We start from the raw sequence: 13,456 nt of genomic DNA, 5'->3' as shown, positions 1-13,456 counted from the left end.
TATGTCAACTCGACTCTCGGCTGGCAGGGCGGTGGCTGGTACCGACCACGCAGCCTCGGAAAAGTGGTTGGTCCGGTTTGAACCCGCGAGGCTCAGCGCCCTCGGACATAAGCGGGCCCGTCTGAGGAGGGCTTCGCATCGCGTATCGGCGCCCGGCGGTGGATGGAGATCGATCCCGGCCACCACTTCGGCGCGGATCTCACCAACCAGACGCAGCAGGTGCGTGAAACCGCCCTGGAGCCATCGGGAGAAGATCCGTTCCCCGAGAGATTTCAAAATAAACCGCGAGTGCCCACTCCAGCTCCGACCTCCCGTGACCTGACGCGTCCGTCTCCGACTCCCCCGATACGTTCGCAGCACCTCCAGGCGGTGTCCGACGCCAAGGGAGGCACGGACGCGATGGCCGGCCGGATGGACGTGGCGCGTCTCGCCGCGCTCCTCCACGAGACCACAGCGGCGGATGCGTCGAGGATCGCCGCAGCCGAGCGCGAGCTGAGTGCCGCCGCGGATCACGCGGGCTACGCCGGCGCGCTCCTCCAGTGCATCGGCGCGGCGAATGCGCCGGAAGCTCACGCCGCGGCGGTCGCGATTCCCGCCGCCGCGGCGCTCCACAACTTCGTCAGGAACCGATGGCCCAACCGCCTCCCCTCCCAGCAGGAGAGGGAGTCGACGCGGATGGCCATCCTTCAGGCACTCGTCGTCGCGCCCCAGGGTCCCATCGTCAAGCTCCTCGCCGAGTCGTTCAGGATCATCGTCACCGAGGACGTGACGCGCGCCAAGTGCTGGCCGGACCTGCTGCCGGCGCTGTGCCAGGCGATGCAGGAGTCCAACCTCATGGTGGGGAAGGAGCAATCGCCGGTGAAGACGGCCAACGCCCTCGTGGCGGTGCACACGTTGCTGAAGCCCTACAAGTACTTCCAGAACCCGGGTTCGGAGAAGGAGGCTGCGCCGCCCGAGCTCGAGGCCATCGTCAAGGCCCTGCTGGAGCCCCTGCTGGGCATGCTCGGCATACTGGCCACGGGCACGCTGACGGCGGCTGCGGCTGAAAACGGTGACCCGACAGCCGCCGCCGCCCAACACAACGCCGCCAACCAGCCGGGAAACGACGCGCTGCTGCACACGCTGCTCAAGTGCTTCCACCACACCGTCGCCGCGTACATGCCGGCGGCGATGGTCCCGTCCTTACAGCGGTGGCTCGAGGTTTTGACCAAGATTTTGGAGCAGGCGCCGACGTTTCGGTTCGAAGATGAACGCGTTCACGCGCCGCGGGGCAAAGCCGTCAAGCGCGTTATCCAGGCGATGCAGTCGCTGGTGACGAGGCACCGGAGACACGTGGACAAGTTCCTCCCCGCGGTGTGCACGCACGCGGCGGCTTTGGCGTCCGCGCTGGCTTCTAGACGACTCTCGTCCGGCGGCGACTCGCCCACCCCGGCTGTGCAATCGCGACAGTGCGCGCTCTGCTTCGATCTCCTCGCTCGCGTCTCGGAGACGGCGCCCGGGTACAAGCTCCTCGCCCCCAACTTTGGGCGTCTGTTGGAGTCCGCCGTCTACCCCGCGCTGTGCGCCGGCGCCGAGGACGAGGCTGACTGGGAGGAGGACGAGGAGGAGTACCTGCAGAAGAACCTCCCGGCGGATTCCGACGATCCAACGGGGTTCAACGAGGAGCTCTACGCGCCGAGGCAGTCCGCGGCGAACTTGCTGGGGCTGCTCGCCGAGCGCGGCAGCGCGGGGGTCAGCTCTGGGGGCGGGGGTAACGACGGGGGGAAGCGCAAGAAGGGGGGCGGGGGCGCCGCGAAGGCGAAGGGGAAGAAGGGCGTCAGCTCGACGCCGGGTGACGTGGCGCTGCGTTACTTTGAACGTTTCCAGCCGCCCGGCGCTCCCGGCGCGCCCAACGACCCGGCGGCCCAGTCGTCCTACTTCGGCGTGCTCGTCGCGTACGGCGCGCTGAGCAAGTGGATGGCGAACCACGGCGGCAAGGCGTCCACGAGCACGCTCGCCAGGCAGAGAATCCTTCCGGTTTTGGCTCCCGGCGCGGTGGACTCGTCGACGATTGCCGGGTGCGCCGTGCGAGCCGCCGCGTGCTGGGCCCTCGGCGAGCTCTCCAACACCGGGGCGCTCCCCGAGGAACCCACGCATGCGGCGCTGCTCGCCCAACTCGTGGATCCCGTGGGTAAAACCCAGCCCGCTCTTCGGAGCGCCGCCGCTTCCGCCATCGCTGCCTCGCTCCACGCGAGCTGTTGGCCGAAGAACTGGGAGCCCCTGCTGACCGCCGCGGCCGCCGCGGTGAACGACGCCACCAGCGAGGAGGAGGAGAACGACGCGAGCTCGCTCCGCGCGCTGCGTCTCATCACCGTGGCGGCGGAGGTGGCGCCGGAGCACTGCGGCGCGGCTAACCTGGCCAACCCGCTGGCGGCGGCGTTGGCCCGAGCGGCGTCCTCGAGGACCCCGGCGCCCCCCGCGACGCTCCCGCCGGTCGTGGAAACCGCGCTCGAGGCTCTCATCGCCGTGGCGCAGGCGGCGGAGGAGACGGCGGAGGAGGACGAGGAAGAAAACGACATGGACGACGACGCGGCGTCGGGTGGTGGCGGACCGCCGCACCCGTCGCTGGTGTCGCTCGTTCCCCACCTCTGCGCCGCGCTGCGCCGCGCGTGGCTGCCCACCGCGTGGGGCTTCGACGCGTGGAATCGCGGCGGTCAGACTGACATGGAGGGCGAGCCCACCGGCGCGCCCGTCGCGTGCTGCATGGGCGATTGCTCCCGGCTGCTCTCCCGAGCTCTCCGTTGGTGCCCGGATGCCGCGTCCGGCGATCAGGTCCAACTCGCGCAGCTCGTCGCGGCGCACGCGTCGCTGCTCCCCGAGTGGGACGCGTGGGAGGAAGAGGAAGAAGAGGCGGCGCTGGAGGTGCTCGACGACGTGTCCGCTTCGTTTAAACGCGGCGCGCTCGTCGTCCGCGACGTCAACGCCATGCGGCCGCTGTTTGAATCCTACGGCCAGTTCATCGGTACCGCGATTGACCAGGCGCCCGCGCTGGGTTGCGCCCGAGCGTGCAGGCGCTCGCACGCGCTCATGGCGCTCGCGGCGAACGTGGGCGGCGACGCGTCCGCCGGGGTGGCGCGTAAGATCCTTGGCGCGGCGACGGACCGCCTCCGAGGGTTGGTCTCCCCGGATCTGCCGGTGGCGAGACCGCTCGTGCTCGCCGCGAGTGGAGCGTTGGCCAGGGGCGTCGGCCCCGCCCCGGGGTCGCTCAGCCCCAACGTCGCGTCCGACTGGGCCAGCGGAGTCGCCAGGACGCTCGTCACGAGCAAGGACGACCTCTCCGCCTCGGAGCTGATCGTGCTGGCGTCGTCTAGCCTCAGGGCGCTGGGAGCCGCGGGCGCGGGCGCGGCGGAGGCGGTTGCCGACGCGAGCGCGCGCGCTTCCGCCGCGGAGAGCGCCCTGCGCGCGGTGCTGGGGTTGCGGGACCTGCGAGCCTCGGGCGGGGAGCTCGGCGCGGGGCGACGCAACGCGGAGGAGGAGGACACGGACGATTCAGACGACGATTCGGATGACGATTCAGACGACGGTTCGGACGATTCGGAGGATTTCGAGCGCGACTCGGACGTCGACAGCGACAGCGACCAAGAGGGTTCGTCCCCGCCCGTAGACGAGGAGACCGAGGCGCAGTTCCTCGCCAGGTACGCGGCGGAGGCTCGTAAGCTCGCGGGCGCGGACGACGTGGACCCGGATTCCGGGGACGTGGAGGATGCCGACGACGGGAGCGAGCTGGAACTGGACGGGGTGATGATGGGCCCGCCGGGCTCGGAGGCGAGGGCTCTGCTGAACTGGCTGCAGTCCAGGGCGACCGCCGCGGACCTCGGGGCGCTCGCCGCGACGCTCCAGGCGCACCCGGTGGACGGGCTGAGCAACGGGGTGAGCAACCTGCAGACGGTCCTGAGCTCCATCCCGCAGGCGGCTGGGGCCGGGGCGGGGGGCGGGAACGGGTCGGGCGGACCCAGCGCGTCATCCGGGAGCGCGGGCGTGTCCATGGACTTCGGCGGGCTGGCGCTGTGATCGAGCGCGACTGTGTTATCTTATCGGCGTTAAGTGTTAGATGATGAATCGTCATCGCTGTTAACGAAGCTATTGGCTGATGCCCGCGGCGTGAACGCGACGTTTGGGACGAGTCGTCTGTGGACGCCGAGGTGGACAATCGGGCGCCTCTCCTCGGATGTCCGGATCCGTTTGGAGAGAGGGCCGTCACTCGTCCATTCCCCGGCGTCGCGCGTCGCGTTCGCGCGGCCGTCACCCCACCTTGAGCGCCGTGGCGAGCCCCGCGGTGGCCAGCGGCTGGGTCCTGTGATTGGACCGGTCGGCCTCGCCGCTCTTGCTCCCGAGCCAGTTGAAACCGATCTTCACCCCGGGCAGCTTGTCCGCGGCCTTCTTGTGGAACCCCCGCGCGTGCAGCATGTCGCGCACCTTGTCAACCTCCCATCCCTCCATGTTATGTCTCTCCACCTCCTTGTCTAATTCGTCGTAGAGCACCAGCGTGACCGGGTGGCCACGCTCCCACTTGACGCCCACCCCCGGGTACGCCCGCTCCTTCTCAACCTCAACCTTCAGGAACCGCTTCAGCTCCGGGTACTTGTTGAGACGTCACGCGGGACACGAGACGAACTCGGCTCTGCCGATGTGCTCGGCGGTATCCGATGAGCGGAGGTGACGGGCGGCGTCCACCGAAGGGGCGGTGGACGCCGCCAGGAGCGCCAGAGCCAAGGCGAGGAGGCGCATGGCGCTGTGGGCTCATTCATCACCGTCGGAACAGCCGAGTCCGACTCTTCGAAACCAAACGAAGCAGCGCCAGCGCCGGCCCCGTTTCAAAGTGCCGTTCGTTGTCTCCGAGGGAAGGGCACACAACCGAGGCCGCGGAAGAAGGAGAAGGCTCCGCGCGCGCTCGAAGGATCTCGCCGGGGTGGTTCTCACGGACGGGGAGACCGTCGCACCTCGCGGGTGTCGAGCTCAGGTCGCGGTCACCCGCCCGGTCGCCCCCTGTTCAAACCAGATCCGCGACAGCCGAGAGGCGCTTTCATCGTCATGGCCGCGGACGCCGTCGCCTCGTGGAAGGCGTACGTCGCCGCCGCGGACGCCGATCGAGGCGGTTACGGCGACGAGTGCGCGCTTCTGGTCCGACGCGGCCTCGGCGACGTCGTCGTCGCGCACTTCCTGGAGTCCGCCGAACGCGAGTTCGCCGCCGTGCACCTCCCGAGGCTCAAGGCTCTCCTCGAGAACCACGGCGCCGCGAACATCTCGCGCACGCTCTCCACGGCTGCCGAGAAGGTGGGCAACGCCGGGGACGACGAGAACGAGTGGTCGTGGGTCGACGAGGCCGTGCCGAGGGGCGTCGCGGAGCTCGCCGCGGCGGTGGACGAGCGAAGGAGACGAGCCGCGCGGCTCGCGGCAGCCATGCACCCCTCGAATAAAAACGACGCCGACGACGCGACGCAAACGCTGGACCGCCGGCTGTGCGCCGCCGTCGGAGCGGCGACCGCCACCGTGGGGCCGCGCGAGATGACCGGCGTGTGCGCCGCGTACTACGCGCGAGCGCTCAAGGAGTTCTCGCGGCGCGCTAGACGCGCCAGGGGGCTCGGAGACGACGACGATTCCGAGGAGGACGACGACGATCGAATCGTCATCGACGACGACGCGATGGAGCCGACCCGACGCCGACCCATGCCCGCGTGGCACCCCTCGTGCGAGGACGTCATGGGGGTGGCGTGGTCACGGGCGCTCGCTTCCGTCGCGGGGGGCTTGCGCGCGGTGGGCGGCGGCGAAGGGGGCGCGTCGGACGTCGCGGAGGCTGCGCTGCACAGGGCGCTAGAGACAGCGGCGAGGGTCAAAGTGCGGGACGTCGCGGCGGGTGACTTTGACAAAAAGGCGCTCCCGTCGCTGCTCCGGTGGCTGGACGCGACGCCGCTCCAGTTCGCGAGGTGCGCGCTCGGTCTGGACGAGGCGGGCACCGCGGAGTGGCGCGGTCGTCTCGAGTACGCCATTTACGAGCGCCTCGGGTCGCTCCGAATCGATGAATTTTTCAACGTCATCGTCGAATTTCCGGATTCGCTTCCGGCGGTGGACGACCTGCGCCGGTGCCTCCGCCGAACGACCCTGCACGACAGGCTCACGTCATCGCTGCGCGGCGCGCTGCAGCGCAGGTTGCTCATCCCCGGCGCCCCCACCTCGGACATCATCGAGCAATACCGGCTGACGATTCGCGCGCTCCGAGCGCTCGACCCTTCGGGCGTGGTGCTGTCGGTGGTATCCGCTCCGCTCAAGGAGTACCTGCGGGAGAGGAAGGACACCATACGGTGCGTGGTGACGATGCTGATGGGGGCGCGGGACGGAGCCGACGAGCTCCTCGGCGCGGACGAGGACGACGCGATGGACGTCGGCGACGGGGACGGGTCGAGGTTGATCGCGGCGCCGCCGGAGGAGTGGGAGGGCGACCCCGAGTTTGAAGCCGACGAGGACGGCAGGGACGGCGGCGCCGGTCGTCCCGACGGCGGCGGCGGCGGCGACGGGGGTGCCGACGGGGGTGCCGACGGGGGTACCGACGGGAATGCTCCGAGGCGCCGCGCCGCGACGGGGCGGGGATGGGACGCGTGGGAACCCGAGCCAGTGGAGAGCGAGGCGGCGTCGTCGAGGGGCCGGCGAAGGCCCGTCGAGGACGAGCTCGGTCACCTGATCAACATCTACGGCTCGAAGGAGCTGTTCATAAACGAGTACCGCAACATGCTCGCCGAACGGCTCCTATCGAAGGTTGGATACGACGTCACCAGGGAGATGCACACGCTCGAGCTGCTGAAGATCAGGTTCGGCGAGGCGTCCCTTCACAAGTGCGAGGTCATGCTCAAGGACGTGCTCGACTCCAAGCGAATCAACGGCAACGTCAAGGCTCCGCCCGCTCCCGGCACGCCAGCCGCTCGCGATACCGCGTCCACGAATATTCTCCAGAACTCCCCGCTGGACGCCACCATCGTCAGCGCGTTGTTCTGGCCGCCCTTCGCCAACGAGGCGCCCGACTTTAAGCTCCCGGCTGAGATGAAAAACATGATCGACGCGTACTCGAAGCGGTACCACCACCTCAAGGCGCCGCGGCAGCTCATGTGGAGGCCCACGCTCGGCACGGTCGAGGTGGAGGTGATGCGCGGCGAACTCGAGTTGCAGCTCTCGGTGTCCACCATGGAGGCCGCGGTGCTGTCGCACTTCCAGCGTAAGGATCGGTGGGGACAGGACGAACTCGCGGCGGAGATGGGAATCAACCGAGCGACGCTCCGTCGCAAGGCGGTGGTCTGGATCAACCAGGGCTTGCTCGTGGAGGAGAAGAACGAGGGCCCCGACGGATCCTCGTACAGGCTCACCACGGGCGATGACGGTCGCGTCGCGTTCGGCGCCGCCGCCGCGGACGACGAAGGCGGCGGCGGCGGCGCGGTTGCATCCGCGGAGGACCAGGCGGCGGCGGGGATGAAGGTTTACGAGCAGTACGTCATCGGGATGCTGACAAACTTTCCGAGTTTGCCGCCCGATCGGATCCACAACATGCTCAAGATGTTCGTGCAGGACCCGCCGTACGACAGGAGCCTGGACCAGCTCGAGGCGTTCCTCGGGCAGCTCGTCGCGGAGGATAAGCTGGCGCTGGAGGGCAATCAGTACTCCAAGAGGTAGACCTGGTCTGAACCGTCACGAAGAGTGAAAGTGATGAGCGAAAACTGGCGTTATTCATATTAAAACATACAGCGAGCGGGCATCACGTTCGTCGATCGTCGTCTCACGACGGCCGACGTCCTCACTTGTCGAGGCCGGGGAAGCCCGTGGTATCCTTCAGCTGCTTGAGCTGCTCCTCGCTCAGGCTCTCCTTGATCTTCCTTCCCAGCGCGGTGGACTCAAACGCCGTGTCCAGGTTCCACTCGCTCACCAGCGGCTTCTTGTTGACACTCTCCGGCATCTTCGCCAGCATCGTCTCGTACAGCTTCTTGCCGTCCATGATGATGGGGAAGAAGTGCGGCTGGCCCTCGGGCCTGGTCTGGTTCTCCTTGTAGTACACGAGCACGGGGAAGCCGGGGAACCAGAACTCCCAGTTTGTGACGGAGTCGAATGACCACTTATTCGCGCCGCCCCCCTGGAGCTTGTTGTCGCCCGAGCTCTCGGTGTCGACGTCGAGGGCGGTGGAATCGTCGGCGCCCGGTTCGATGAACACGACGTCGAGGTCGGTGTCGCTGAAGCGGAAGCGAACCCTGGACGCCTGGAACGCGAGGAAGGCTCCGAGGAATCCGTGGATGCCGAACTGGGTCCATAGGTGGCAGACGGGGCCGAGGAAGGTGGCGACGCCTAGGAGCACTCCGCCGATGCGGTAGTCGCCGGGGATGACGTCCATGGCACCCGCGGCGGCGTTCACGATGGGGTTCTTGCCGAGCGCCTGGAGCCTGAAGGCCTCCTCGCCGCGCGCGCCCTTCTTCTTGTCACCGCCGATCGGGGCATTGGAGGAGGCGGTGACGATCTTGGGTGCGACGGCCGCGGCGCGGGTCTTGGAGCCAGTCTTGGCGGACCTGCGCAGGGCCAGAGGCGCACGGACAGCCTGAGGGGCGACGAGGGCGTTGATCATGTTCATGTGTCGGGTGAGCGACCTGGAAGTGGGGACGATGATAGGAGCATCTTGAAAGTCCAGCCAGGTGGACGCCAGCTTGGCACCGACCCGCGTGTGCGGGAAATTACGGGCCATTTGTATGAGCAATGACCCTAAAAATTCCCCGCAAACAGAAAATTTTATCCTTTTTCGCTCGGGTAACAATCGAACCCTGCCGAAGGCTCACACACAACGCAGCGCACCACGGACGCGTCTCCATGACCTGCACCGCCCTCAACGGCTGCGTCCCCGCGTTCGCCAAGCGCGTGCCCCTGAAACGCCTCGATCGCCGCGCCGTCGGATCGGCCGTCTCCAAGTCCCTCTTCTTCTCCGCCCCCATCAGGTCGCCCCGGCAAATGTCCTCCCCAGCCGCGAACGCCGCGACCGCCGACGGCGCGCCGAAGAAGAAGGTCCTCGTCCCGGTCGCCGACGGCACCGAGGAGATCGAGGCCGTGACCGTCATCGACGTCCTCCGACGCGCGGGCGCCGAGGTCGTCGTCTGCTCCGTCGAGGACGAAGGCCGCGTGGAGGTCACGTGCTCCCGCGGGGTGAAGCTCGTGGCGGACGTCAACGTGAAGGATGTCGCGGGACGAAACGCGCCGAACGACTGGGACCTCATCGCCGTCCCCGGCGGCATGCCGGGCGCCGAACGTATCGCCGACCACATCAAGTTCGACGCCGTGCTGAAGAAGCACTTCATGGCCGGCAAGTTGATGGCGGCCATCTGCGCGGCGCCGGCGATTTGTTTCGAGCCCAAGGGGTTCCTGGAGGGATACGCCGCCACCGCTCACCCGGCGTTCGTGGACGAGCTCGGCGGGTCGCTGCTCGAGAAGAACATCTACGCGGACAGCAGGGTCGTCGTGGACAAGACGGTGGTGACGAGCCGCGGGCCGGGGACGGCGCTGGAGTGGGCGCTCTGCCTGGTGGAGCAGCTGTACGGGCAGGAGCACTGCAAAAAGATCGCGGCGCCGATGGTGGTGCAGCCGGCGAACGCGCGAATCCGGGGGAAGCTGGAGTGGAGGCTCGACGAGGCGCCCCTGCCCGCGGAGTGAGCGACACGACAAGGGAGGGCGAGAGCGTTACCCTTGATATATCTGACAAAGTGATGAAACACGAGACTCGTGACAACCGCAGACACCGAAAAGCCAGTGCTCGTCTTGCCACTTTCGATCGCTTCGTTGCGCGGGCACAGCTCGTTGGGCACCTTTTTTCTGCGATCTTCCAAAACACGACGAGCCACTATTCTCTGCGCGTCAGGAGTGAAACATGTCACACGGACCAAGCGCGCGCGCAGAACAGATGGCCAGGATGGCCCAGGCGGCCGTAGGAGGCGAGCCGGTGCGTGATCTGTCCCCATCCGCACGCGAACAGCGAACCTCTCGCCACCAGATTTTGAAAATTTATGCAGTGCCAGACACTCGCGCTCACCCTCCCTGCCTGTCCTTTCCCGCAGCTTCGAACCGTGAGCGTCAACAAAATGCCCCCCGCGGTCCCATCCGATGGATCTAAGCCTACTGGCGACCCCGCGCCCGCCTCGGACCCCGCGCCCGCGCCGGCCTCGGACCCCGCGCCCGCTCCCGCGCCGACCGCAACCTCCACCGATCTGGGCTCGGAGGTTCCCTTGAAACGCGAGGCGAACGAGCACCCCGCGCCCGGCGGCCTCCGCTGGAGCCGAAACATGCCCCTCCCGCGCAAGTACCAGATCCTCTTCGACGCCTTCGTCGCGGTCCAGCAGGTCTTCCCGATGATGCGCAGGCGGGGCAAGGGCAGCAACACCGAGGAGCTCTGCGCCGGCGTGGAAGAGGCAACCAGGCGCCGATGCACCGTCGAGACCCTCCGTGCCATCGAGGCGCTCCGGCCGGGAACCCTGTCCCTCTCGCTCAAGCCCGGGGTCAGGGACGACGACGCACGCGCGATGTCGGACCCACGGCGCGTGCGCGTCGACTTCCCCGAGAGCACCGGGCGAGCGACGCCGGGGGGCGCGTCGGCCAACGACGCGTTTCGACAGATTTTGGTCAACCGCGTCGCCGACGGACACGCAGAGTTCCTCCGCGCACTGCCCGACGGTTCAGGCGATGCGTTCACACCCGAGGTCAACTCCAAGGGCATCGCGCTCGAGTGGCACGAGGGCTTCGACCTGGACGACCCGGCGCACGTGCCCGATCCCCCCCTCGCGGCGATTTCGCGCTGCACAGCTGTGTCGACAAACGCGGCGTCGGGCGGCGACACAGCTGTCGTGGACGCGGCGGTTGGACACAAACGTGCGAGGACGGACGATCTCCTCCCGGCGGTTTTAGGGATGGGTAACGCCTCCGGTAACGGCACCGCGCTGCGCGCGAGCTGGCTCGTCACCGGGCGGGACGGACGCGAGCTGGACACGCAGGACGTGAAGCTCAAGTCGGCGATGGAGCGAACAGTCACCGCGGAGGAGGCGGAGGCGGAGCGACGGCGGATGGGGCACGAGGACGCGGAGACGCTGCCCATCAGCGCCGTCGCTGAGGTGATGCACAGGCGCGCGATCGCGGAGCTGGAGGAGGACCCGGCGACGGTGGAGCAGCGGCAGCAGCGTCGCCTGCGGGATATGTTGCCCGAGCTGTTCGACTGCGTGAGGAGCAACCTGTCGACGGGGAAGCGCAAGCGGGTGATGCCCTTCCAGGAGCTGCTCGGGCTCATCATGACGCATACCACGAGGCAAAATGTGAGCGAGGAGGAGATGGAGGGAGGGCTGAGGCTGCTGGCGGAGTCGGCGCCGGAGTGGGTGGAGCTCAAGCCGTCGCAGTTCAGCGAGGAACGCGAGGAGCTGTGGCGAGTCAAGAACGTCAGAAAGGAGGTGACGCAGTTCGTGCGCGAGAAGCTGGAGGCGATGAAGCAGGATCGACTGTAGCGATGGACGTGTGATAAACCTCGGTCAACGACGCGATGACCGGACGGATAGCCGCGTTGTAAACGAGACGCGAGTCGAGTCGTTCAAACGGGCTCCAAAAACTTGGTCCCAGTGCTCCAAAAACTTGGCAATTTCATGTGGAGGGGACGAATGTGAGAACGGTGCGGAAAAAGGTGGGCTCGCGCGGGCGGAAGAGCACTGCGATCTGCCCGAGCAGGACGCGTCCGAGCGCGGCGACGATCGCGCGGGAAGACACACTCCGGTGACGCGCGTTCAAAGCATCGTGCACCGTGGAAAGGCCGCGAGTCGAGCGCTGTGCACGGGCGATCTACGCGCCACGCGTCGCCCGCCTAAACCTAGGTTTCATCGGCCTTCCGAGGCGAGGGAGAGGCGCCGTCAGGGACCATGGATCCCATCAAGATAATCCGCGACCACGTGGTCAATGGGACGATCGCAAAGTGAGTCCACGCACCGCCCGCGTGCCTTCCTCTCGACGCCCTCGATACGCGCATCGACCTCGATCCCCCCCCGCGCTCGCCTCAAATTCTGAATCGACTCTCCGGACTCACCCCCCGGCCCCCACCTCCCCTCCCCGCCAACAGATCGACCAACGATGACACGTTCATCTACGTCGACGACCAGTCGTTCTACCGCAAGGGTCAGACAAACTACAAGACGACGAGGGGCTACCTCACCGTCGAGGCGGTGTGGAGGTTCGCGCGCGTGTTCGCCGCCGATCCCGACAAGAAGCACGCCGAGTACATGAAGGAAACAATCGCGGACAAATTCGCCAACGTGTCCACGCTGGACCGCAAGGACCTCTGGGCGTACCTCAGCGGCGAGAAGGACTCGAGCGCCAAGATCGACATCACCATGCCCGCGTACGTCGTGCCGGAGGAGGAGAGAAGGGACGACGCGACGATGGCGGAGGCGGACGACGAACCGGCGGTGCACCCGCTGCACACGAGGAACTCGATCCTGCAGTGCGACAAGGACTTCAGCGCCGTCCTCGGGTTTTTCGGAGCCAAGCAGGTGGACAAGAAGAAACGGGAGCGGGAGCAGCAGGTGGTGCCCTTGCCCACGAACAGGTTCGGCGACGTCAAGGAGGAGCAGTTCTACCGCGAGGCGATGGGCAAGGACATGCTGGAGATGGGCATCGACCCGAACATGTCGTTCCTCGACAACAAGCGCCAGCGCCTGCCGCAGATGTCCGAGGCGGATAGGCTGCGGGGCGAGGCGCTCCTCGGCGGTGGGACGCGAACCGGCACGCAACGGAAGGTGTCATCGTCGAACAAGCAGCAGCGCAAGGATCCGGTCGCGGGGCAACGACCGATCATCATCGTGCCCGCCGGGTACGGCAGCAAGGTGATGTTCAACATGTACAACGCGCCGGAGTTTTTGGCAAAGGAGAAGCTGGTGACGTGGGAGTCGATGCACAAGGCTGGGGAGAAGAAGCACAGCTCGATCACGCTCAAGCGCAAGTACAAGAGACCGAAGAGCAAGCAGTATCCCGAGGGCCACGTCAAGTACGAGATCACGGATAAGCCGCCGGACAAGAAGGACAGCAAGTCGTGGGCGCGCGTCGTCGCCGTGTTTGTCTCCGGAAAGGAATGGCAGTTCAAGGACTGGCCGTTCAAGGGTGCGGAAGAGGGGGATCTGGTGGAGACGTTCAACAAGGTGCGGGGTTTCTACGCCAAGTACGACGTCGACACCCCCGCGGAGGTCATCAAGAAGTGGAACGTTCGAACGCTCAGTTTCCAGAAGAACGTGCGGCACGGCGACAGGGCGCAGTTCGAGGCTTTCTGGGACGAGGTGGACAAGCACCTGGAGCTGAAGCGGTCCCAGCTCAAGTACTGATACGTGCGCGCGGAGTACGACGGGTTTGGTAATCATCACACGAACAGTCTATTTACAAGTGT

At 67.0% G+C, this 13,456-nt stretch overlaps 6 protein-coding genes across 6 annotated transcripts; 4 read left to right on the top strand and 2 right to left on the bottom strand.

Moving 5' to 3' along the window:
- Positions 1-162: 162 nt before the first annotated feature.
- On the top strand, positions 163-4,050 carry MICPUN_63059 (predicted protein; the record flags this gene model as incomplete). Its single annotated transcript, XM_002509253.1, has 1 exon — positions 163-4,050. The coding sequence occupies one exon, from the start codon at positions 163-165 to the stop codon at positions 4,048-4,050; it is 3,888 nt and encodes a 1,295-aa protein (XP_002509299.1).
- Positions 4,051-4,281: 231 nt separating this feature from the next.
- SELM (selenoprotein M) lies at positions 4,282-4,767 on the bottom strand (the record flags this gene model as incomplete). Its single annotated transcript, XM_002509014.1, has 2 exons — positions 4,282-4,620; positions 4,651-4,767. 2 exons carry the CDS (start codon positions 4,765-4,767, stop codon positions 4,282-4,284), a joined length of 456 nt encoding a protein of 151 aa, XP_002509060.1.
- A 303-nt stretch (positions 4,768-5,070) lies between these two features.
- On the top strand, positions 5,071-7,695 carry APC2 (predicted protein; the record flags this gene model as incomplete). Its single annotated transcript, XM_002509252.1, has 1 exon — positions 5,071-7,695. The coding sequence occupies one exon, from the start codon at positions 5,071-5,073 to the stop codon at positions 7,693-7,695; it is 2,625 nt and encodes an 874-aa protein (XP_002509298.1).
- Positions 7,696-7,730: 35 nt separating this feature from the next.
- Positions 7,731-8,641, bottom strand: MICPUN_109268 (predicted protein). Its single transcript, XM_002509013.1, has one exon. The coding sequence runs from the start codon at positions 8,636-8,638 to the stop codon at positions 7,817-7,819; it is 822 nt and encodes a 273-aa protein (XP_002509059.1). The 5' UTR covers positions 8,639-8,641; the 3' UTR covers positions 7,731-7,816.
- A 212-nt stretch (positions 8,642-8,853) lies between these two features.
- Positions 8,854-9,761, top strand: MICPUN_109269 (predicted protein). Its single transcript, XM_002509251.1, has one exon. The coding sequence runs from the start codon at positions 8,872-8,874 to the stop codon at positions 9,703-9,705; it is 834 nt and encodes a 277-aa protein (XP_002509297.1). The 5' UTR covers positions 8,854-8,871; the 3' UTR covers positions 9,706-9,761.
- Positions 9,762-11,805: 2,044 nt separating this feature from the next.
- Positions 11,806-13,448, top strand: MICPUN_106336 (PAF1 complex protein). Its single transcript, XM_002509250.1, has 2 exons — positions 11,806-11,995; positions 12,140-13,448. Exons 1-2 carry the CDS (start codon positions 11,943-11,945, stop codon positions 13,392-13,394), a joined length of 1,308 nt encoding a protein of 435 aa, XP_002509296.1. The 5' UTR covers positions 11,806-11,942; the 3' UTR covers positions 13,395-13,448.
- The last annotated feature ends 8 nt before the right edge of the window (positions 13,449-13,456 follow it).

This window comes from Micromonas commoda, chromosome 12 (genome assembly GCF_000090985.2).
Source record: "Micromonas commoda chromosome 12, complete sequence".
NCBI lineage: Eukaryota > Viridiplantae > Chlorophyta > Mamiellophyceae > Mamiellales > Mamiellaceae > Micromonas > Micromonas commoda.
Note: the sequence above shows the minus strand (reverse complement) of the source record. Positions and strands in the feature narration are given on the sequence as shown.

Bases quoted from the DNA above. Each gene is read 5' to 3' on its own strand.
- MICPUN_109268 (XM_002509013.1), bottom strand. From the start codon at position 8,638: ATGAACATGATCAACGCCCTCGTCGCCCCTCAGGCTGTCCGTGCGCCT.
- MICPUN_109269 (XM_002509251.1), top strand. From the start codon at position 8,872: ATGACCTGCACCGCCCTCAACGGCTGCGTCCCCGCGTTCGCCAAGCGC.
- MICPUN_106336 (XM_002509250.1), top strand. From the start codon at position 11,943: ATGGATCCCATCAAGATAATCCGCGACCACGTGGTCAATGGGACGATC. The intron at 11,996-12,139 runs GTGAGTCCACGC...CCCCGCCAACAG, and splicing joins GTCAATGGGACGATCGCAAA to ATCGACCAACGATGACACGT.